At 45.5% G+C, this 23,627-nt stretch overlaps 1 protein-coding gene across 7 annotated transcripts in view; it reads left to right on the forward strand.

Moving 5' to 3' along the window:
• shank3a (SH3 and multiple ankyrin repeat domains 3a) overlaps nucleotides 1-23,627 on the forward strand; it is a 203,219-nt gene that overhangs the window by 161,315 nt on the left and 18,277 nt on the right. For all 7 annotated transcript variants that reach the window (XR_007394607.1, XM_049006201.1, XM_049006200.1 and 4 more), the window contains 2 exons: nucleotides 11,467-11,542; nucleotides 17,009-17,091. Coding sequence is in view for 6 of the 7 variants with exons in the window: in XM_049006201.1 (XP_048862158.1) it covers nucleotides 11,467-11,542; nucleotides 17,009-17,091 (159 nt within the window). In the remaining variant the exon portion in view is untranslated. The remainder of the gene's footprint in view (nucleotides 1-11,466; nucleotides 11,543-17,008; nucleotides 17,092-23,627) is intronic.

Here is a 23,627-nt window from a genome sequence, read left to right on the forward strand (position 1 = left end):
CTGTAGTCATCCTGTTTTGACTGAAAACTTTAAAGCGTTATTCAGTTTTGTGTAGGGAGATTAGTTCAGCTCATTGTGTCCTAAAAGAAGAGTTTGGGGAAAGTACCTCTATCTCAGGTGGCTAACACACCCCTGCCCTTTAATCGGGAGATAAGGAGACGGTGTTCTTGGACAGACTCAGATTTCCCTCCGGCTTTCGACTTTGGACAGAAGCCCAGTGTTCATCTAGACAGAGTGTCCTCAGTCAGCCGTCTAGAACGGACGTTATGTCAGAAGTGCAGATGGTGAAGCCAGTGCTTCTTTAGAGACTGAGATCACTCGCATATGGTGCCTTCGCCAACATGTGCTCTGTAACGGCAACCTTGTGATGACTGGACAGTTTGGTGGAGCTACAAGTCGTGTTTCTGCACAATGAGCTCCAAGAGGATCGGAGGTCCGTGTTGGACTTATGTAACAGGCAAAGGTTAGAGGTACCGGTGGAGCTTCACCCAGCAGGGCGAATTCTCTCTGGCACTGTAACAGCAGCTGTCTTCCTACCTTAAAGATAAATACTGTCCTATCCCAGGAGCACCTGACTTATCTTTCCTAGATTTGCCTGGCCTATCCTAGGTCTGTCTCACCTTTCCTAGATTTGCCTGGCCTATCCCAGACCTGTCTCCCCTTTCCTGGATTTGCCTGGCCTATCCCAGGCCTGTCTCACCTTTCCTAGATTTGCCTGGCCTATCCCAGGCATGTCTCACCTTTCCTAGATTTGCCTGGCCTATCCCAGGCATGTCTCACCTTTCCTAGATTTGCCTGGCCTATCCCAGGCCTGTCTCACCTTTCCTAGATTTGCCTGGCCTATCCCAGGCCTGTCTCACCTTTCCTAGATTTGCCTGGCCTATCCCAGGCCTGTCTCACCTTTCCTAGATTTACCTGGCCTATCCCAGGCCTGTCTCACCTTTCCTAGATTTGCCTGGCCTATCCCAGGCATGTCTCACCTTTCCTAGAATTACCTGGTTTATCCCAAGGGCCTAGGGCCGTTATTACTAAGCTTAGCTGGATAAAGTGTTCCTTGCTTAGCTAGATAATTTGGAGGGTAAGTAGTGATAACTCTAAGGATACATCACCATGGTAACTCTTACATTTACTTATATTTTACATCTTACATTTCAGGATCACAAATCTCAAACAGTGCTTGGACCAAAGATAAAAAGTTGTATATTAACTGATGTAACAAACGGGCTTTCCAAAACTCTTGGAATGGCTTGGCCACACGATTCCTGTAATTGCAGTAAAGTTAGCTATATATTCATTGTTCAGTCTTCCAGCTGTAATATCTTTCATCAAGCAAGCCAGGCAGTTTTTAATCACAGACCTTTGATGTCCACAGGCAGAGATGCACACTGATCATTTTTGCGTTTCAAACCCTTTTGCTATGTGTGCTAAATCTTTTTAACATCTATGAAAAGTGGCAATCTCTGCTGTAATGAGACATTGGTCCAGCATTTTTAGTTGATAACAACTCTTGCACACCCCTTGGTTTTCCAGATTACTGGCGAATTGTAATTAACATTTGAATGTTGGCATGTGAACTTCATGTTTAAGAGCTGTCGCTTTCTTGTGGCCACTGGTGGTGAATGGACGCAGGGCAATTATTACATAATCTGAAAATCAAGTGGTGAGCATTGTACCCCATAGTCCATTCCTGAAGCCACACTTTATTGAACATGTCTGTGTCATTTAATTTTATGGTCATTAGTCCATTAATTCTACCCTTTCCACTTTGAATGGTGTAAATTAACATGGGTGTTGCACTCCTAAAATATGTCAGCACCTTTGTCGTCTTCCCTGGCCACAAAGCCAATCTGTGCGTGTGTGATGAATGGAAGGAATATTTAATTTTGAAGGGGGACAAGTTTATTTAATACTGAATAATAAAATGGCATTAATTTCCACATGTTTGGAAATTAAGACCTGGTTTATCTCAGGATTGTCTGGCCTGTCCCAGGACTACCTAACCTTTCCTAGGTCTGCCTGGTTTATCCCAGGATCTCCTGGCCTGTCCCAGGACTACATGACCTTTCCTAGGTCTGCTTGGTTTATCCCAGGATTGTCTGGCCTGTCCCAGGACTACCTAACCTTTCCTAGGTCCTAGGTCTGCCTGGTTTTCCCAGGATCTCCTGGCTTGTCCCAGGACTACCTAACCTTTCCTAGGTCTGCCTGGTTTTCCCAGGTATAACTCTTGCCTCTTTTTTCTTTAAAGTCTCTGAATGCAGTTGAACATCCAAGCAACTTGTTTTTCATTGTTTTCGGCTGTGTGTAGAAAAGCCAAACCCATCATACTGTATGTCAGATATCACGCTAAATGTCAGGGGTCTTCATTTCTCCACTTCCTAGTTGCACAGAAGGGATTTGCTTGGATTTTATTGAATTTATAAGCTGCGATGAAATTTCCATATTTCCCAAGTTACTGGGCTGAGGTCTGCAGTGAATACACCAGCACGGAGTATTACCATAGAGTATTATTGGGAATCACTACAGCAACCAACACTATAAAAACGGTACATTCAGCACTGGAGTTGCATAAGTGAAGCTAATTCATCTTGTTAGAGACCCACAAAGGCCTCTCTAGCTCTGTGGTTCGAATACTCTGAACTCCTTTCCAGCTCCATGAAGAGTCAGTCTGAGTGCCAATATCCAGTGATGGATTTTCATTCATACTGAATGTCCTGTGTCCTGTTCTGGTGTGCACCAGCTCTCCATTCCAAACCAGCCCCAGCTGACATGCCGTGTGCATGTACAGTGTACTGCATGGCTTCACTGCGTTTGCGTGCTGATCCCTACCCAGTTCCGCTACTTCCAGCTCCTAGCGGTGATTGAAATCTGACACCAGCTAACTGCTCGTTGTCTCATGTCTGCAGCAAATGTGAAATGCAGTTTAATATGTCTGCATTTGCTACACATGATGTGAAAACAGCCCCGTTTAGTGAGTGACAGGGTACCGTGCAGGTGGACGTCAGAGTGAGTGCTGATGATCCCAGAGAGCTTTCATTTAACCAGAGGCTAATGGCCTTTCCTGAGATGCGTTAATAGCAGTCAAGCAGTGCTGGTAGCGATTAGCATGATTATTAGTGATGGTGTCTCAGTGGGTAGCACTGTTGCTTACACCCTCAAGGCTTGGGTCTGCTGCGTTTGCCTGTTCTCCCTGTGTTGTGTGGGTTTCCTGCTGGTACTGCCTGCAGTTTGCTCCCACAGTCCATTCACATGAAGCTAAGTTAATTGGTGTCTCCTGTAGTGTGTTTTGTATCTGGATGGACCGGCATCCCAGCCAGGGTGTGCCCTGTGCTTTTGGGGTAGAATCAAGCCCCCAACTAACCCTAACCCTTGTGATCCTGGCAGAAGTAAGTGGTTAGAAGATGGACAAACAGTAGATCTTTTCTGGTACCAGGGTAGAGGAACAGGAGGAGGAGGTGGGTAATCAAGGCACGAGTCTTCGTATTAACGTGGATCACATATGAGGATGAGAGGCTGTGAACCAGTGAAATGTCAAACCCTGAAGTGCTGGAATGGAATATGCATCACCTGAGAGCCAGAGAGCTGCGTCTGTTTGTGTTGTTCTCATTTATTAGGCTGGAATGGAGAGGCCATGATGGAGCACTCTTCTGGAACGGTGCTCACGGGAAAGATAAATGACACGTTGGCTTCGGTCGAGGTTGAGGAGGCTGTTTCTGTTAACCAGACCGAATGGGCTCCATGTGTCTGTTTGGCTTTGTGTTATTTACATCACTTAGGACAAAGCTTGTCAGCGTAATGTCAGCATTTGGGCAGTGTGTGGCTTAGTGGGCTAAACCTCTATGCCTGTGATCGGAAGGTCGCTGGGTTGAGCCCAGCTTAGACAGAATAGTCACATGTCTGTAAGTCCTTGAGCAAGGCCCTTAACCCTCTGCATCATGCTCACTGCTGCAGGTGGCTGCCCTTCATTGCTGCCCTCTCACCTGTCAGGGTCAGCACCTGTTTGTCCCAGTCTGTTGTGTCTTCTCCCTCATTTGGCCAGCAGGTGTCACTGGCCATCCTGTCCTCCCTGTTAAAGTCTCTAGTGTGTTTCCACCTGTTCCCCGGACTTTGCACACTAGAGACTTTAGCAGGGAGGACAGGATGGCCAGTGACACCTGCTGGCTAAACGGGTAGAAGACACAAACGACTCAGACAAATGGGTACTGACCCTCACACTCACCTACATATGTATCTATGTGTCATGGCGAGCCGAATTGGATAAGTGAAAAGAGAATTTTCCCACAGGGATCCATAAATTGTTTTTATTTTTATTAAAAGGATGAACTTGCTATTAGGCTAATGCTAAAATTAGCATAATCGGATTCTGTTTCCCCACCAGGGTGCCATCACTGTCCACTGTACTCTTTAAATATTGGCTTGTCACTTACTGTTTTTATGCAGGTGAATTAGTCCAAGTGTAGCTCGAACAATATAAGCTATAGCGATGTGCTTCAGGCAGTCTCAATAAGTAGGCATCTAAGCCTCTTATCATAAATAGACGATGATAAGGTTACCACTGAAAGATTGGACTTTTAATGGGATTAGATCAACCTTACCGTGGGCTGAGTCTCCAGTACCTGCTTCTAATCAAGCCCCCGTGAATCCATACTGGAGAGATACGGACAGCAACGTTCAAGGAGATGGCTCAGAAAATCAACAAAGATGCTGTTTGATCCCACAGACAATCCAGACTTGAAGCTTGGTCACTTAGTCAGAGGTCCATAAGCATCCAGGCTTACTAAAGAGACCTGGCCATTGGGTCAGAGGTCTTTAGGCACCCAGGCTTACTGTAAAAGGCCTGGCCATTGGGCCAGAGGTCCATAGCCATCCAGGCTTACTGTAAAAGGCCTGGCCATTGGGTCAGAGGTCTATAGGCATCCAGGCTTACTGTAAGAAGCCTAGCCATTGGACCAGAGGTCCATAGCCATCCAGGTTTACTGTAAAAGGCCTGGCCATTGGGTCAGAGGCCTATAGGCATCCAGGCTTACTATAAGACGCCTAGCCATTGGACCAGAGGTCCATAGCCATCCAGGTTTACTGTAAAAGGCCTGGCCATTGGACCAGAGGTCCATGGCCATCTAGTCTTATAATAAGAGGCCTGGCCATTGCAGCAGTGGTATTTTAAATGTAAATTCTGGTATATTCCTGCATTGTGAATAAGGTAAAGCAGGACAAAAGCATGTGAATCATTTTATGTTACATTGATGATGAAGACTGTGTTTAATTTTAAGAAACACTGGTATTTTCATTGCTACTATTTTCACAGTTGATTGATTACGTATCTGTTGAAATTTGTCACTCTGGTATGAGTTTTGCGTCGTTATTCTCTCCTTGCAGGTAATATTTCAGCCTGATCGAAGGAGCTGACATTTTATATTTTACTGGAGCAGACAGGGTTGTAGCCTGATTAGGTATGCAACCCGATATTTTCACGCAAACACAACTGTCAGATTTAAAAAAAGCTGCCAAAAAAAAATCTGCAACCATTTTGAATAAATATTCAAGGCTGCAAGCGTCCCTTTATTCTTCCTCACGGAAAGACATTGGATTTTCCTTCAAGTGTCTAAACTTTGATTTAGAGATGGAATATTATACTAAAGTAGTATTTTGTTTAATTGTGTTGTGTTTTTTTTTTTTCAAAAGCAAGACAGTATATTGAGCAGTGCTGGGTTTAAACGGAATGCATGTTATTTTTCTGACAGACTGAGCTATCTGATAATGTTTAGAGAGATGATTCCAGAGAGATGATGGTGGCAAGATACTGGAGTTTCTCCGTTGCAGTGCCTCTGGCATTTAGAAAACAAGGAGATTATTAATGCAGCTTTTTTTGTCAGTTGGATAAGAAAAATCTACACTAGGTATTTGCTATTACTTTGGTTTGTAAGCTTGTTTGATTGCAGTTTGAATATTTTACAGAATGTATGTCAAATGGTCTCAATAATGAATATGGCCAATTTTCCCTTAATTTGTGATTGATGTACTTAATAAGTTTATATTTGTTACCCATGTTCAGTATTATTATTGATTATTCATGATTATTAATGATTGTTGGTCATGACGGCTCAAGTCCCTAGAGATACAGCTTGAAAACTTGTTCTCAGAACGTCTCACGTTCTCAGAGGAGCTGGGACAGTAGGTGGTGCTGCGGTCTCAGTTATGGGCATGAAGGTAGCTCAAGGTAGCAGATGCAACTCTCTGGTGGTCATGCGCTGAGCTGCACTTCACTGGGGTTGCTCCAGCAAAAATGCCTCACTCTCTAAATGACTGGAGAAGGCTTCCATGGAGCGTGTTAAGGACTCAGGGGGGATCTGGCTCACCAATCCAGCGTGTGGAAGGAAGGCCTGTCAGGCCGGCACACGTCTGGAGCACCATGAACCTCTCATGAACAGGCTTTGTGGATGATATCCCGCCTATCAGGATTTACTGGCCTTACAAGCCTGGCCAATGAGAAATCAGCATGCAGTGTAATTCTGCATAGATACATGTTAGATGATGAGTTTCTGTTTATTGGAATATAACACATGCTATGTGTAACTTAATCACCTGATATCTGTGGACAAGTTATTACATTATATTAGCGAATTGTGCTACCGAGCGTGGCCCTGATTATCACATTCCCTAACTTGTGCACTCAATCAATCCACTGTTTCATATTTTCTCACTTCCCTTGGGTCCATAACTTCTGCTGTGTTAGTTTCGTTAAGTTTGCATTATTCTGTCATCCAGAGTTTCAAAACAGCTTAATCTTTGCTGAGCTTCGTCCTTAATAGTCTTACTAGCTATGGAGGGGCATCTTAGATTGATTGAAATGGGACAAACGATGATCAGGTCTGGATTTGGGTGGCTTGTGTTTTTTTTTTTTTCTAATGGTCCTTCAAGAAGCAAGAGCTGATGAAGAACTGAAGGCCTAAGTGCCGAAATCTTATAACAAAGAATACAAGCTGAATCTCGTTTATCTGATCGTGTTGCATCGTCATGAAGCGATGGTATATTATCATCTGAGACGGTAGTGCAGTCTTTTCAAAAGACTTTTTCCGGTGGTTATATTGCTTATAATAAGACTTGCTGTTGTTTTATTGAATATTAAGCTGAAAATAAAAATAAATCACCAGAATAGGTTAGGGATGGATCACTCCATCACTGCCCCTCCCAGCAGGGTTAGACACGCGGCCCGGTTGGTGTGCCAGGCGAACCTGTCGTCAGTCCATGGGTCCATTTCCATTTAGGAAGGGAATGGAGCAGCAACAGCCAGCCCACGTCCTTCAGGCAAGGGCATCCCAGAAGCGAACTCAGCGAGGGCAGTATGGCAGCTAATGGGTGTGCTAGGCATACCAATCAATCAGTGTTTATCCAACACAGTAAAGCCCAAACTAGTTGCACAGACAAACCGTCTTGTCTATGCACCAATGCGAGTAAGTGTGATGCCAGGCCATGAAGAAGCAAAAATTGTTGAAATAGTTTAAAACTGCTAAAATGTCCTGACAACAAGCATTTGTCCATTCCCATCCCCTGACTCAGCGATACAACTTCATTGCATGGGAGATGGAAGCAGCCCTAACCTGGCCCAGGGGTAATATTGTCGTTATGCTGAGGTAATCTCGAATGCTCCTGCCATTAGCTTGTTGTGTTGCAGTGTCAGTGATGTGACATCATGAAGCGACTTCTTCCTGTAGTATGTCTACTGGCTCTTATGCTTCAGATCCCACTTCAGCACTGACACTGACTACCTCAAACATCCACGAATGGACCAGTTGTCCCGCACAGGGCGCTGACTTTTGTGGATTCCAGCGATGCCGTTTCTCCTGCACAATGGCAAACATTTCCGTTGGGTCCTGCGATCCTTCGATTAATCAATTTGAACGGCCACTTAAACATCTAATTCATTAAAATGTAAATGAGTGGCTTAATTGAGTGGAGGAGAGCGGACCTGGCTTCCTGGATTAGAGATCCTGCTGATGGGGGTGATGGATTTCTAGAGGAATTGGCAAAGTGAAGGAAGGCATTATGGTATGTTAGGAGATCCAGGCTTCACCCATCCAACTTTTGAAACGGGGGAAGATTGAGCAGTGAAAATACAAGGGTGGTGGGGGAGGATTTGTACTTACAGCTATGAATGAGCTCGGAGATCTGTGCGCAGTCTAATTAATGCACAAGCTCTCAAAGTCAGGATGAATCGGGAGGATGGAAGAGTGTTTGGGGCGGCCGTGGTGCAGAGAGTCCGCGGAAGCCGTCTTCAGACCGCGGCTGCTCTTGGTCGCCACTCAACCTGTACCTCCGATTTTCTACTTAAATGCCACAATGGTTCTCATGTCAGAACTTTCGTTGGAATAAATATTTCACTTCTGTTTGGGAATAAGCTGGTTGCATTTTATATTGAGGCAGCACTGAGTTTTAAGTGAGGATTAGTTTAGAGGGGGGAATGTGTAGATATGCTTAAAATTTATGAAAGCATAACTGGTAGCACTTTACAATAAGGCTCCCTTTTGCCACTTGTAAATGGTACTAACTCGTTAATAGAAAGAAAACTGTCTTATAACTTGTTTAAAATTGTCAATTAATAATTTACAAAGTGTTGCAACGTAATTAACCAGAGTGTAAACCATTCCTAAACTCCTTATATGGGCAGCCTTATTGTAAAGTGGCACCACATAACTTAATATCAGTGAAAGCAAAGCTACTAACACAGTAAACAGCTGGTGTCTGGCGAGTTAGTATTGGTATCCAGTCATCACTGCCTCTTTTCCCTTCATTTGACTGAGTGGGTAATGTATTTCATGTGTGGCTTTTAAGGGTTAGCCAACCAACCAACCAGTCTAATTAATGACTAGTAGTAATGCTCAGGAGTAATAAGAAGGAGTGCAGTGTTCTCCTGAGCCCAGCTCTCATTAAACCTGCAGTGAGGCTCACTGCTTGACTTCTGGAGGCACTGGAGATGAATTTGTTCCTGGTTACACGGCTCTGTGTCTTTGTTATGCATTTAATTGGAATTTATTGCCCTGCATGTAGCTGGTGTCTGTGCTGCGCGTTGGCAGTGCATTGGAATGGGGTGAGGGTAAGCTACCAAGGATCCTTCCTGAGCAAAGTAGCCTCTATGGTGAACAGCACAGACCCATCGTCCGGTTTACAGGGAATGCAGCCACCAAGGCCCACCAAGTGCTTTTGTATGGAAGAGTACAAGACGTCCATCTCCATTGGTCCCATCCAGGTTAACTATTGGCCCCAATCAGCTATTGGCCGTACTAGCATCTGGATGCAAGCTCCAGAGCAGGCGGGCAGATCCTTATGTACAAATTTAGGATTTAACCTCGGTTTTAATGCAGGAAGTCAGGATTAGCAAAGCCCAGGCTGTTCATTACTCATCTTGATAAGAGTTGAAATGAACTCGTAACCATGGTAATTTGTCCTTGACAGTAAATCATCCTGTTATCCTGATCTCCTGATGGGGGTGGGGTGGGGTGCTGGGGGGGTGACTGATATCAGCACCAACGGCAAGGTGCTGAAAACCTTAGTCTGTGTCTGTGTCTGTGTACGTGGGTTTGTGCATGTGTGTGTCTGTGTTTGTGTGTGTATGTGTTTGTGTGTGCATGCGTGTGTGTGTTTGTGTGTGTATGTGTTTGTGTGTGCATGCGTGTGTGTGTGTGTGTGTGTATGTGTGTGTATGTGTTTGTATGTGTGTGTGTGTGTGTTTGTGTGTGTTTGTGTGTGCATGTGTGTGTGTGTGTGTGTGTGTGTGTGTTTGTATTTACCACAAAGCCTGTTACTTTTTAGCTTGTGGTGACAATTTTCAGGTTCCCACAATATAAACCTCCAATCTGTGAATCAAAAAACTGAACTAGCCAAAAGTCTTGTATATTGTTTGGTTATTACTTATGGTTAAGGTTCGGGCTGGGTGAGAGTTAGGGTTGTCATAGTTAGGATTAGGGTTATGGCCATAGAAATGATTGAAGAGTCCCCACAATTATAGGAATATATGAACTGTGTGTAGGTGTATGTGTACATACACACGCTCTATGTGTAAGTCAGGACTGATGGTGGAGACACAAGAACCATTTGGTGGCTGTCTCTGTGTGGCCAGCAATCACCCCCCCCCCCCACACACCCCATCTCACAATCTGACAGGCTCAGCAGATGGGTCTCCCACCCAGGAAACTGCATGGATTTGCCACCCGGACGTTTGATTACATAAATCCAGCAGAGCCTTTGACAGTCACTATTAAATAAACACAGGCAGCATAAAGATCGATGGCCTGCTTTTACAGCACCCCTCCCTCCCCACGCCGTTCCCATTGTTTCAGTTTGGAATTAACAGCAGGCTGCACAAAGAAAATCCTCCCTGTTTTACTCACACAACCTTTATTCACTAATGAAAAGTGGCACCTTCAAATTTTATTATCATTCTTCGTGCCGGAATATGAAACACCTTGTCAGTTTATTTTTGTACTATATTTCGCAAACTTTAATCACCTGATTTGTAGCGTTTGATTACACTGTGTGTGAATTTAGTTTGGTACTTTGGTACTATGATACAGTACTAACTGCTTTGCTGCTAGCACGCTCTGAACCGCTGGTTCTGAAGGTGCACGGGCAGCATTTTGCTTTAGATATTAGCTGAATTGTTAATCGTAGACCATTGCAATCGAATGGCGACAGTGAAGGAATGCTGGTGAGTGACAAGAATTGTTTATTGCCTGAAGGAATGTATCACCTTCGCCGTAACGCGAGATCACATGGTCGCCGCCGGACATGGATATGGATGCATCCTCGATTTAAGACGAGGGTCCGATGTCCCTGGCCAGTAAAGCTGGCACCTGAGCACGGACTCTGCCATCCGCTAACACTGGCCAGGGGCCCCTGGCAGGGGAACTCAACAATCCCCATCTTACGAGACCTCTACGGTCTGGATTCCTTGGTTAACCACTACCATGCGCTCCCACTGACCAGTCGGGTGTTCACGTAACTCACACAGGGATGGATTAACTTACCCAGGGGCCCAGGGGGTAACTAACCGCTCCATTAGTCCCAAGGTGCAGTGGGACCCAGATGTTTGCTGGGGTCCTGGGACCCTCCTAAGGTAACATATGCATTGGCGCCTGGCATCACCAAGGCTGATCATCTGGACACTTTGCCCTCCCGCTAACAAAAGGTCCTTCGGCCTGAGAAGCAGCAGCCCACGTGTCAGCTGCCATCAGCTTCCGTCAGCTTCCTGGCGGGCTCACTGATAGGCCAACTAATATCTGGGTGACAAACAGGGGGCGGGAAGGAAGCCCAGCCAATGGGATAGCCATCTGATTCATGCTGAAAGCCCCACGTGTTTTCAGGGGCTGTGGGTCACTGTTGGCTGCTTGTGGTCATGCGTTCGCCATCGCTGAGTGTGGGTCCTCATGTCTGTCCTGTTTATTAATGTGAGTCCATTTCCCTTCTGTGGTACAGAGACCCGGGAGGACCGCACGAAGAGGCTGTTCAGGCACTACACTGTGGGATCTTACGATAACTTCACGTCGTACAGGTATGTCCTCGGCACCTCATTGTCATGAGACTGGACGTCGCAAATCGCTTACGATGTCACAGCGTGCTTCGGTGGTTGGGGGGGGGTTGGGCAAAATCAGTGGGTGTACGGTGCTCATATTCTCGGCCGGAGGGTGCCAAGGAAAACACAATGAATCCATTCATTTTAGCCTTGCATGTTGGCAATTATGGGGATTCACGCTAATTTTTCAGGCCCAATTGTGGATAAAATAGCTTTGTATCATGCTGACGTTGGAGCTGGTGTAAAAATAACCGGATACTATATGTTAGCTTTTTGTGGAAACGAGACGAGTTTTTCATACCAGTTTTGATGTGGTCTCTATGCTGTGACAGCAGGCTTAGCCGTTAGCGGCCCGGTGTGTCATCATTTCTGGCTGTGCCACGAGGCGTCGGGCCAGCCAACCACGCGTGGAGGGGCGTGCCTAGGGGAGTAAAGGCTCTGCCCATCACCAGAGTGCCCAGTGTTCAAGGCGAGCTCATTCGCTCTGGCCCACCAAGCTGTTTAATGGCACACTCTTAGGGATTCTGGCGAGAAATTGGCTCCATTGGCCAAGGTAGCCGCATAACTCGAAACTAACTGAGCCAACTCCACAGGAACTGACATTGAGTCAAGGGCTTTGTGTCTGCTGCCCCCTAGTGGTAAAAGATAATGCTACCACTGGCTGTCTAAGGTGCCTAGGCTTTTCCATTTGAAATCCTGAAATGTGACAGGCTCAGTTTGTGATCCCTACAGGTTTAACAGTAAATTGTGAAGTCCTGGTTTAAGACCCTTATGTCCTACAGAAAATTATTCAGCTACCAGCTCATCATCACAGGCCTGGATGAGAGGGTGAGGCTTTGGCTTTGTTCAAGCAAAACACCGAACTAGTATCTGGCAGATCACCCCTATTCTAAGGCCATCACAGAATCACAGAGCACAAGCCTGGATTTCCCTCTCGCACCTCAGCTTACACTTTCACATGGTGATTCTTTGGTGGGAATATGAACTTCTTTTTTAGTCAGTTTTTTTTTTTTTTTTTTTGGCAAATTTCAAAATCTTAAATACAAAAGGACGGTAGACAGACAAAAGTTCAGAGGTAAAACAATAACTATTTGAGTAATACTTGTGCACATTTGTGTGTTTTGACATTTTGATGAGGTTTACAGGTCGATGGTGTAACTTCCCTAATGCCGAGTGCCTCCTGATCAGAGGTTATACAGGCTGCTTGTGATCTTACAGATGATGTGCAGGAACATGTACTTTATGAAGCAGAATCTCACTCTAGAAAACTGCCAAGTTTCATGTCGCTCTTATTCCCCACAGAAGGTGGCTCCTTCATTCCATGATTGCAGCGGATGCCTCGTTGTGGCATTATTTACATCCAAAATCCATCGTGCTGTTAGTCAGGCTCTATCCAGCTGTGTCAATCACCATAATTCACTTTTCGGCTGTAGAGCAAAAACAAAAATTATGTGATATAACAAATCAGATTCTGGCTCGAATATCTTTTTATTTTCTCATAAGCTTTATAGTGTAAGGAGTAAATTAAGTTTGGTTTTATTTAGACATGATTCATTACACTGGGATAAAAAAAACAGGCAAATAATGTTAAGGAAACTCTTTCCGTGACATTGGAGTGTGAATTTAACTGTGAGTCCAGTTAGACGCTGCCATCTCTCTGAGAAGTTAAAGTGACATTTTCCACAGCAACGTTTTTGTGTTTTCTTACCGGCCCATGTCTTCTAAACCTCAACGTGACACTTTAAACAGGAGCTCAACAGTATAGCATTTCTGTAGATACAAAAAATGCCGTTTTGGCTTGCAAATTTCCAGTTCTAAAGGTCATATGGAGACCTTTAGACCTTTTCGGTTTTAAATGAATGTTAGGTCTTTCTGCCTTCATTGAGAAGAAGTTACATGTCATTGACCCGGACGTGAAAACACCAAAGTTGTCCTGATTCTAGTCCCTGCCCTTCATCTGAGGCTGGAGTTAGTCCTCACCTGACTGGATCTGATGTATGTATGTGGTCTTCAGCTTTTCTTTGGTGAATAAACTTCATGAAGTGGTAGTAACGTTATAATAAGGATCAATTTAGCCAGTTCTGCGCCGGTAGTGATTTCTTTACAATGGAGCTTTCGCCTTCTTGCTGTGGGACACTTTCCAGTGATGAGACAGTGTCATTTAACTGCAGCACCAGTGTGACAGCCTTGGACATCTGTGGTGCGCTCACGTTAACCGGCCCACTCTGTTGAGGGAATTCGGAGGACATCTGAGGAGGAGCGAAGGAATTGCAGCTAAGCTTCTCTGTTCCTGTCCTGGAGTGGTTTATTTACAGATCATTGAGAGGAATATTTTCCCATGGTCCTTCACTGGATAAGCAGCTAAAAGATGATTGGACGGACGTGTTCTGATAAGAGAACCAGCTCTCAGTTCTGTCCAGCAGGTGCGAGTCCTACATCTCTCCTACTCAGCCGCTCTGCAGTCTGTGTATGTCACACATGGTGCAACTTCCACACAGCACATTGTGACTAGAACTGCCGCATGCTTGCCAGAATCACCCTGTCGTTATCGCTACTATTATTGCGTCACATGCATTCATTAATAGTGGAAAAACAGTTATACAGCGATTATGTACTTGAGCGATTTAGGCTGAGGACTTTGCTCAGGGGTCCAACAGCTGGACACCCCTCAGGATTTATGGGACTTTATTGTCTTTATTCACTGCCTTTTCACTGGACTTCTTGTTTCCAACTGTGGTGGATCCAACATGACAGCAACCTGCACTGGCGTTACCGTCGAGCAGCAGTGCTGAGCCTCGAGTGACTCCATGTGTGTAGCATGTAGCGCATAGCATGTAGCACGTAGCGTCTGGGCAGTGCATGTGCCCCACTGCCGCTGGTTTCCCGGACACACCCAAAAAAGTGTCAGCTGTGCGGCTTTGCTGTGCTCATTTGACTTTATTCCATCTTATTGAAGAAATGATGTGAGTGAGCTTGTGAGGTGGGTCCAGGTAACAGGGAGCGATTACTCACCAGTAAGGTGAGCAGGTTTACGCCATGTGGGGGACAGCTCAGCTGGACCAGAGGCTGACTGGAAGTCAGTTGGGCCTTCCTTGCGTCTGGCTGTACCACTGCCTGACTAAAATCCATCAGTGACAGCTGAGGAAGGCCCGCTTTTGGATGTCAGTTGGGCCTTCCTTGGGTCTGGCTGTATCATTGCCTGACTAAAATCCCTCAGGAACAGCTGAGGAAGGCCCACTTTTGGATGTCAATTGGGCCTTACTTGGATCTGGCTGTATCATTGCCTGACTAAAATCCCTCAGGAACAGCTGAGGAAGGCCCACTTTTGGATGTCAGTTGGGCCTTCCTTGGGTCTGGCTGTATGATAGCCTGACTAAAATCCCTCAGGGACGGCTAAGGAAGGCCCACTTCTGACATCATAGGGGTACCCTGGTGAGGGCAGGTATGTTCACAGTGTTCTAATAATGCTGATTTTGTCGTGGCCAAAGTTTGATGACTTTTTTGTTCCCCCCATGCTTATTCTTCAGCTGCTGGGCCTGCGACACTGGCAGGCATTAGCTGACATAACGAAAATGATTCCCACACCATATTGCAGCATATTGAAGCAAGGAATCCCATCTCGTCAGAGATCTTCTCTGAATTTCCCGCTATGGTGACAGTTGTTTATGGTGGCAAAACATAAACTCTAATTTAAAAAATTAGAAGAAATAGTGATAATAATTTTGAGGTTTTTGCAAAATAAAAACTTATTCCGGCAGTTTTGTTAACAATATAATTCTAATTGGTTTTTTATATATATCTGATCAATATTAATCCGAATTAAGGGAATCTTAATTTGGATTAATACTGATCAGATATAAACAATTGTCGATTGTTGATTATTGTTGATTAAAAATGATAATGACGATACCTAAATGGCTTGAACACTCGGCATGTATAGAAAGTATAATCACATTGTCTAATGGTGAGTGAAAGAAATTTGTATTGATTTTCTCATGTTTAGCCTTTTCTGTTACAATCAATCAAAATTAACCACATGTCTAAAACACAGATCAGTGGAAAAGAGAGAACTGGATAAACGCACGAAACATTTTCAACCCACTAAAATAAATATTCCAGAAAACAGCAGCTCTTCGCACTCGTAGGGACCAGTGCTCCCGATATGTGCTGTAGTGTGTAGTATTGGTACTGCCTGTTCCCTGGAATGTGAGGTAACTGGTCACAGCTACTGAAATAACAGCAGCTGTGTGGCAGATCCAGCAAATTACATAAGAGACTAAATGTTGCAGTAATTTCCAGACTTGGAAGCCTTATTGCCATGTGAGTCACCTAAACGCTCTCCTCCTGTCACAGTCCCTCCATCCTCACAGCCTCTATCCATCTCTCTCTCCTCTGCATGTCTTTCAGAAGATCACCCTTCCACTGCTACTTTCCTGTGTTCCCCTTCTTCACCTCCCCCCTTATCAGCTTCCGCCCCCCTGCCATCCCTCACATCCCGCCCCTCATCCCCCGTCGGCTGTTTCCTCCCTTCTTCCCTCCCGGTCTCACGGGCACCTCCTCTCTGTCAGCCCCGGTCACTCTCCTCCTCTCCCGCTGCCCTCCGGTGAGTCATTGCTTCTCTGGAGACGGCTCCCCGCCTCAGAGTCGGGTGGGCACAACTCCGACGGATGGCGGGTGCAGCGGCGAGACCGAACGGCAGGCGGACCGAGCCGTGATGCCGCGCTTCCTCCTGACACTGTCCATCAGGGGGCAGGGGGAGACCATCCTGAGGGGCGCCGCCGATCCCGCACTGGGGTAGAGGGTGTGTGTGGGAGTGAATGGTGTATCCGCGTGTGGGTGTGAGTGTGCCTCTCGCTCTCTCTCCCTCTCGCTCGCTCTCTCGCTCTCCCTGTTCTCCATGCTGTCACAGTAAATGGAATGGCATCATTTTGTGTCGCTCCACACTTACCGGAAGCCTCCGCTCGCCCAGATTTGGCCGTGCAGACAAGGGGGGTGGGGGGGGGGGGGGGGCATCGTTACCGCAGAGCCTGTGCTCCAAGGAACCGGGATTTATTTGTTATCGAGCTCACAATCCGTCGCGTCTTGGTCTCCTGAAATGTGCTCTCTGAGCGCGCAGGGAGCGCAGGAGGCTGTGAATGAATTTGCTTTGCTTCAGTGTTTTTTTCAGGATGCTGTTAGCACTCCGAGAGTTTTGTTTTGTTGCCATAGCTTAAAGGTGGGCCGGGAGTAGGAGCTTCTGCCTTCATTTCCTTTACCAGTATTGGCCCATCGCCAAAGGAATAAACAGACAGTGGGTGTGCAGAGTTTTTTTTTTTTTTTGTTGTTGTGGTGCTGGTCATCTGCCCGCCTTCTGGCCATCACCCAGGCCACCCACCTGCTCCAGCCATCTACATCTGGGATGGTGCTCAACTCTGATCTGGAGGCCCTCTTCTCTTTCCTCCACAGCGACTACATCATCGAGGAGAAGAATGCTGTCCTGCAGAAGAAGGAAAATGAGGGATTCGGCTTTGTCTTGCGAGGAGCCAAAGGTGAGAGGGTCCTCGGCCCTGCCGTCAGGCTGGCCTGGCTCCCTGTTATTCCGTATGAAGAGACACCGTGCATGGATGCTAGTGTTTGTGTGATCTCCCTAATGCTCCCGAGGATGCTGTCTCGTCATATGTCACTGAGGATGTCCTCTACATTGACTCGGTGCTCCACAAATACTCAGTGCCCTGTAGAGTGTTGCCACGGTCACGCTGTGTGGTTGATGTATTTATCTCGAGCTGGTATTAGCAAGGCCATAGTGATTCGTTTCATGGTGTGTGAACAGTGTTTATAGGGTCGGGCATGGCTGTATCGGCAGCTCTGGCCCACAGATCTGGGGTCGCACTGGAATCTTGGCGAGAGGAAGGCGGCCTCCCTGCCAGCTCGGTTCACGGCTGCCCCCGGGTCACCCTATCTTGTGGGGGCTTCCATCTGTTCCCCACGCTGCATGCCGGTGGCAGAGCAGATGAACGGGGCAGCACATGCAGACGCGCGCTCGCTCCCATCGTGGCATTTTTACTCGCTGCTGCTTTCCTGCTCTGTTATTGTCCTTCCCATGAGCCTCTGTGATGATCATCACTAAGGTGAATCACTCACATGATTAGGCAGCTGCGTGACGTCCAATCAGGATGCCAACAGTGGATGATAGAAAGAAGATTTTGTTTCTGCCTTTTGTGCTCAGACAAAGAAATATCCCAAATATCTCAAAACTTTATTTCCAGAGTCAGGTGGATGTTTCTTCCTTCAGGACACTCCTAGAACAGAAAGGACGATGTTTGCAATGAAAACATCCGTCTTTATTTTAAGTCAGATGCAGCCCCTCCATCTGATTGGCCAGCTCAGAAAATGGAGGGAAAAAGAATGGTGACCAGAATCTCTAGAGAGGGAACAAAACTATCTTTGCTTCCTGCATGCCTGCATATATTTTTTTTTAACCATTGTTTTAAAGGTAATTACATTCCAGTTACAGATGTGCTGGATTCGCACCATTTTCTCTCTGTTGTTTAAATGCAGATATCTGAGAGATGGGGCTTCATTGTACCTTCTTCACCTAAAGGCTTGGCCGTGTGTCACATGACCAGGCTGCCACTGGGTTCAGTGAATGTGATTGGCTGGTGACTGGCCGTTTCCATTATGGAAGCTTCAAGCTGAGCCCCACTGCCATTCAGCAGCAGAGATGGAACAGAAATCACTGTCTGGCACATGCCGTAGGACAATGGAGTTGCTCCAATGTGATTGCCAGCGCCCTCTTAGGGCACACAAAAGACAAGCTTTTTGTGCGGTTGATCGAACCACTAAGTGCCCTTCCAGGGTAACAATCGCCATTTTCTGTTTCTGTTTGGGGGGCAGGCTTGTAGCGTTCTCTGTGGGTTTTTTTCTCCAGAATTAAACTGCACTTGACCACATCGATTCTGCTCCTTTTAATCATGTGGCTGTAACTGTACTGGGTCCTGTAACTATAGTAACGCGGGCAGTGCCTAAGCATGGATCCTGAAATACATCAACACTAATGGACCGTAGCTGCAGCACCACGCAGCCGGAACTCAAGTGTGAGCAATTTGCTCTTAATAGCAAAATAGTTTTTCCATCACTTTCTGTCAATAGTCACTTTCTCTGTATCATCAGAAAGCTTAATGCTAATTGAAGGCAGCTTTTACAGGTGAGACAGTGTGAACAGATGGTCATGGAGCTACTTTACCTGGGCACAGGAGACTACATCATCTCTGGCCTAGGCCTACCTGTTTTTACCGTATTCCATGTTGTAGAGGAAAATGCTCCGTGGAAATTATGACTGACCTGGTTGTTACTATGATTAGTATGATAACATGACCTATGAGCTCTGTAGTTGCCATGTCCATACTTGAGTACTACCGCAAACTTTCAGTATCATTGAAATGGTGCTTTGTTGTTTGCTGTCAGTCTAAGGTGGTGTGTGTTAAACACTGCCAGTTCCACGGAGGGGGCTTCGGGTATGAACCCCCAGCCATCAATACGAAGGTGTGGCAGGCAGCATTTGCTGTCCAGCAGCCTGCCTTAGCAGGTGAATGCAGGCCAGTGTGTCTCATTGGCCAGTCCAGTCAGCTGATCAGTCCTATTGTCCAATAAAAATGTGCCACATAATTTACTCACATTACACATGTATATTATCCTCAGATGTTGCTCAGTCTCCTTTGCCATAAATCTTTCTGTCTTGTCCATTTAAGAGCTCAGCTTGATGTGGCAGGGTGTATGTCAGGCGTTAATTGCTCTTGAAATAGAACATAATTACATCAGTCTGCAAGCAAGTGTCATGTAGTCTTTGCGAAAGGTCAAAAAGATTATTTCATAATAATTATCATCGGACCGGGTCTGGAAGATGGGTAGGTTGGAAGTGAAGAAGCGCTAAAGTAGTTTAGAGTAGTTTAATAATGGATAACAGATTTCCATTAACCATATAAGCGCTTATAGAATCCATTGGAAGTATGTTTAACAATTTGATTTACGATCTGGCCACAGTATCGTGGTCTCCTGAAGTGAAAAAATATTTGAAGTATTCAAAAGGATTCAAATCAGGGCTGCACAACATATCGTTTCAGCATTGTCAGCGTGATGTGTACATTCACAGTAATCACATCGTAGGACGTGCAATGTCAAGTAAGGCAAATTAAATTAAACATGTCATGCCAATTCTTTTTTGCACACAGCTTTTATTTTACATGACTAATCTACAACACGAGTCTGTCAGATATAACATTACTTACTGCGATTTAAGGGATTTCACATACACAGAGTTTGATGCTAGTGAGTGACATGCAGGCAGTGTGTCATATTAAGAGTGACATTACATGTTATACACCTGCAATTTTCACGTCACAGTAGCGAAGCAATAGTCAGCTAGGTTAAGAGAACAAGTTGCACGAAAACATCTTTATTGTCACAGGAAGTATAACTTAGCAAGCCTTGCAAGTTTAATGATCGTCTCAAGATAATGGAGTATATGTTAAAAAGGCAGTTTAAACTTTTCTGCCACTCCTTTTGCATGAGCTCTCCAAGCCAATTATAATCATTATTGTCCTTGCTGTCAAACACTGTCATTGACAGTGTGGTGCATTTGAGGAAAAAAAATGTGAACTGGCCACCAAAAGGCGTTCATTTCTCGTTATATGAAGATAATCTGTGTTCCAGGGAGACACTATTGCGCAAAAGCAAGTGATTTGCTGACACTGCTTGTGTCTGTTGACACAACTTGAGGCAACACCACCAACTTATCTGATACACTCTAAATCTCATCGCCTTTTTATTTTATAAATATCGCAATATTAACTGCAAAAATTTCAAATGTGCCAGTTTGGTTTTTTTTTTAATCATGCAAAAAGTTTATTGTCATTTGTACTGTGAGTACAATGAGGTTCTTACTTGCGTGTTTCCTGCAGACAGACACAGGGCAGCAAGACATAGAACAAACACTTAGTAATAGCATTTAGGGCAACCCCTTGTACAAATAAACAGAAATATGCACATTTAAATACAAATATGGATATGGAGATGTAGCAGAGGTGGGGACTCGAGTGACTGACTGACAACTTTAATCGGGCTTAAGTCACAAATTTGATGACTTGTGACTCGACTCAGCAAAACTGATGGAAACACTTGGACTCGAGGGCAGATGACTCATGACTTAGACTTGACTTGGACCCTATGACTCAAGAAGACTTGTGGTTATGGTCCCACCTCTGAAGCCATCCATCCATCCATTTTTCAAACCGCTTATCCTACTGGGTCGCGGGGGGTCCAATGGGCACGAGGCAGGGAGCAACCCAGGATGGGGGGCCAGCCCATCGCAGGGCACACTCACACACCATTCATACACACATGCACTCCTACGGGCAATTTAGCAAGTCCAACTAGCCTCAGCACGTCTTTCGACTGTGGGGCGAAACCGGAGTACCCAGAGGAAACCCCACGACGACACAACTGTGCTCAACTGTGAATGGAGACTCTCTCTTCAACGTATCTCTGCTTATGAAAGACTTAGCCTACAGTGTACTGTGATGGGTTTTTGCTGCAGCAAGATTTAATCACTAAAGGTAAAAAAACTAACATGGTTAGGGACTCAGGTTATATGGCTTACAACTCGACTTGGACTTGAGTCACAGATTTGATGATTTGATGACTTGTGACTCGACACCAAAACTTGGACTTGACTTGAACTTGAGGGCATGTGACTTGAGACTTGACTCAGACTTGCCATGTTTTGACTTGAGACTTTACTTGGACTCGCCAAAGAGTGACTTGTTCCCATCCCTGAGATATAGGTGTTTCTGGGAGAATAAATGCGATATGTACAATATCTAGTCGTGGCCAAAAGATTTGAGAATGACATGTTGGTTTTCACCAAGTCTGCTGCCTCAGTTTTTATGATGGCATAAACTCCAGAATGTTATGTAGAGTGATCAGATGAATTGCAATTAATTGCAAAGTCCCTTTTTGCCATGAAAATGAACTTAATCCCAAAAAAAAACGCATTTCCAAAGCATTTCAGTCCTGCCACAAAAGGACCTGCTGACATCATTTCAGCGATTCTCTTGGTAACACAGGTGAGAGTGTTGATGAGGACAAGGCTGGAGATCACTCTGTCATGCTGATTGAGTTAGAATAGCAGACTGGATGCTTTAAAAGGAGGGTGGTGCTTGAAATCATTGTTCTTCCTCTGGTAACCATGGTTACCTACAAAGAAACACGTGCAGTGATCATTGCTTTGCACAAAAAGGGCTTCACAGGCAAGGATATTGCTGCTAGTAAGATTGCACCTAAATCAACCATTTATCGGATCATAAAGAACTTCAAGTAGAGAGATTCAATTGTTGTGAAGAAGGCTTCGGGGCGCCCAAGAAAGCCCAGCAAGCACCGGGACCATTTCCTATAGTTGATTCAGCTGTGCTGCGATGGGCTGGCCCCCCATCCTGGGTTGTTCCCTACCTCGTGCCCATTGCTTCTGGGATAGGCTCCGGACCCCCCGCGACCCAATAGGATAAGCGGTTTGGAAAATGGATGGATGGATGGATGGATTCAGCTGTGGGATCGGGGCACCACCAGTGCAGAGCTTGCTCAGAAATGTCAGCAGGCAGGTGCGAGTGCATCTGTACGCAGAGTGAGGTGAAGACTTTTTGGCCTGATGTCAAGAGGGGCAGCAAAGAAGCCACTTCTCTCCAAGAAAAACATCAGGGACAGACTGATATTCTGCAACGGTCTACAAGGAATGGACTGCTGAGAACTGGGATAAAGTCGTTTTCTCTGATGAATCCCCTTTACAAATGTTTGGGGCATCTGGAAAAAAAGATTGTCCAGAGAAGAAAAGGTGAACGCTACCATCAGTCCTGTGTCATGCCAACAGTAAAGCATCCTGAGACCATTCATGTGTGGGGTTGCTTCTTAGCCAAGAGAGTGGGCTCACTCGTAATTTTGCCTAAGAACACAGCCATAAATATAGAATGGTACCAAAACATCAATACCTTTTCTAGCATGATGGAGCACCATGTCATAAGGCAAAAGTGATAAGTGGCTTGGGGAACAAAACTTCGACAATTTTGGGTCCATGGCCAGGAAACTCCCCAAACCTTAATCCCATTGAAAGCTTGCGGTCAATCCTCAAGAGGCATGTGGACAAACAAAAACCCACAAATTCTCACAAACTCCAAGCATTGATTATGTAAGAATGGGCTGCCATCAGTCAGGATTTGGCCCAGTTGTTGATTGACAGCATTCTAGGGCAAAGGGCCGACACTGCAAACATTGACTCTTTGCATAAACTTAATGTAATTGTCAATAATGGCCTTTGACACTTATGAAAAGCTTGTAATTATGCTTCAGTATACCATAGAAACTTCTGACAAAAAGTTCTACAAACACTAAAGCAGCAAACTTTGTGAAAACCAATACCTGTGTACGCTCAAAACCTTTGCCCACTACTGTACATACATAGCAGCAGACAAGAGTTCAAATCCAGAAATACTACTCATGCAGAATAACAGATATATAGACATGGAAAGAGCACCGTTTGGAACGGTAAGTCCTGCAGGGACCTCCTAGGACTGATGTACTGTCAGTTATGGCTTTAAGGACCCGCTCACAATGAAGAGGTTGATTCTTAGTCAGTGAAGGGGTCTGGTTAAGAAAGACATGGTACCCTTGGGGGGGGTTCAGAGAGACACCGGTATCCCGGGACACAGCAGACAGTAATGGAACCCCGCCCGGCTCCGTTTACACTGTTCTGTCCGCCCACTGAGATCCCAAGTCAGACAGCCGATCAGCTCCATGCTTCCTTGTACGTGAGTTTGTTCACGGCCATAGAATTGAAGGTGTTCCTATTACGTATATGGCTGGGAAGAGGGGCCATTTACTAAGTGTAGGACCACAAAGTCCTCTCTGTTTGGGGCCAGAGCTTTAGTTAATCCCTCCCCCTTAATTAAAATTTCCCATATGTCCACAGCCTTCCACACTGTGCCATTGTCGCAGGCAGCTTCAGCTTCATTAGCTCAATTTTCACACCTCGTGATGGAGG

The sequence above is a fragment of the Brienomyrus brachyistius genome, chromosome 1, assembly GCF_023856365.1.
Source record: "Brienomyrus brachyistius isolate T26 chromosome 1, BBRACH_0.4, whole genome shotgun sequence".
Classification (NCBI taxonomy): Eukaryota; Metazoa; Chordata; class Actinopteri; order Osteoglossiformes; family Mormyridae; genus Brienomyrus; species Brienomyrus brachyistius.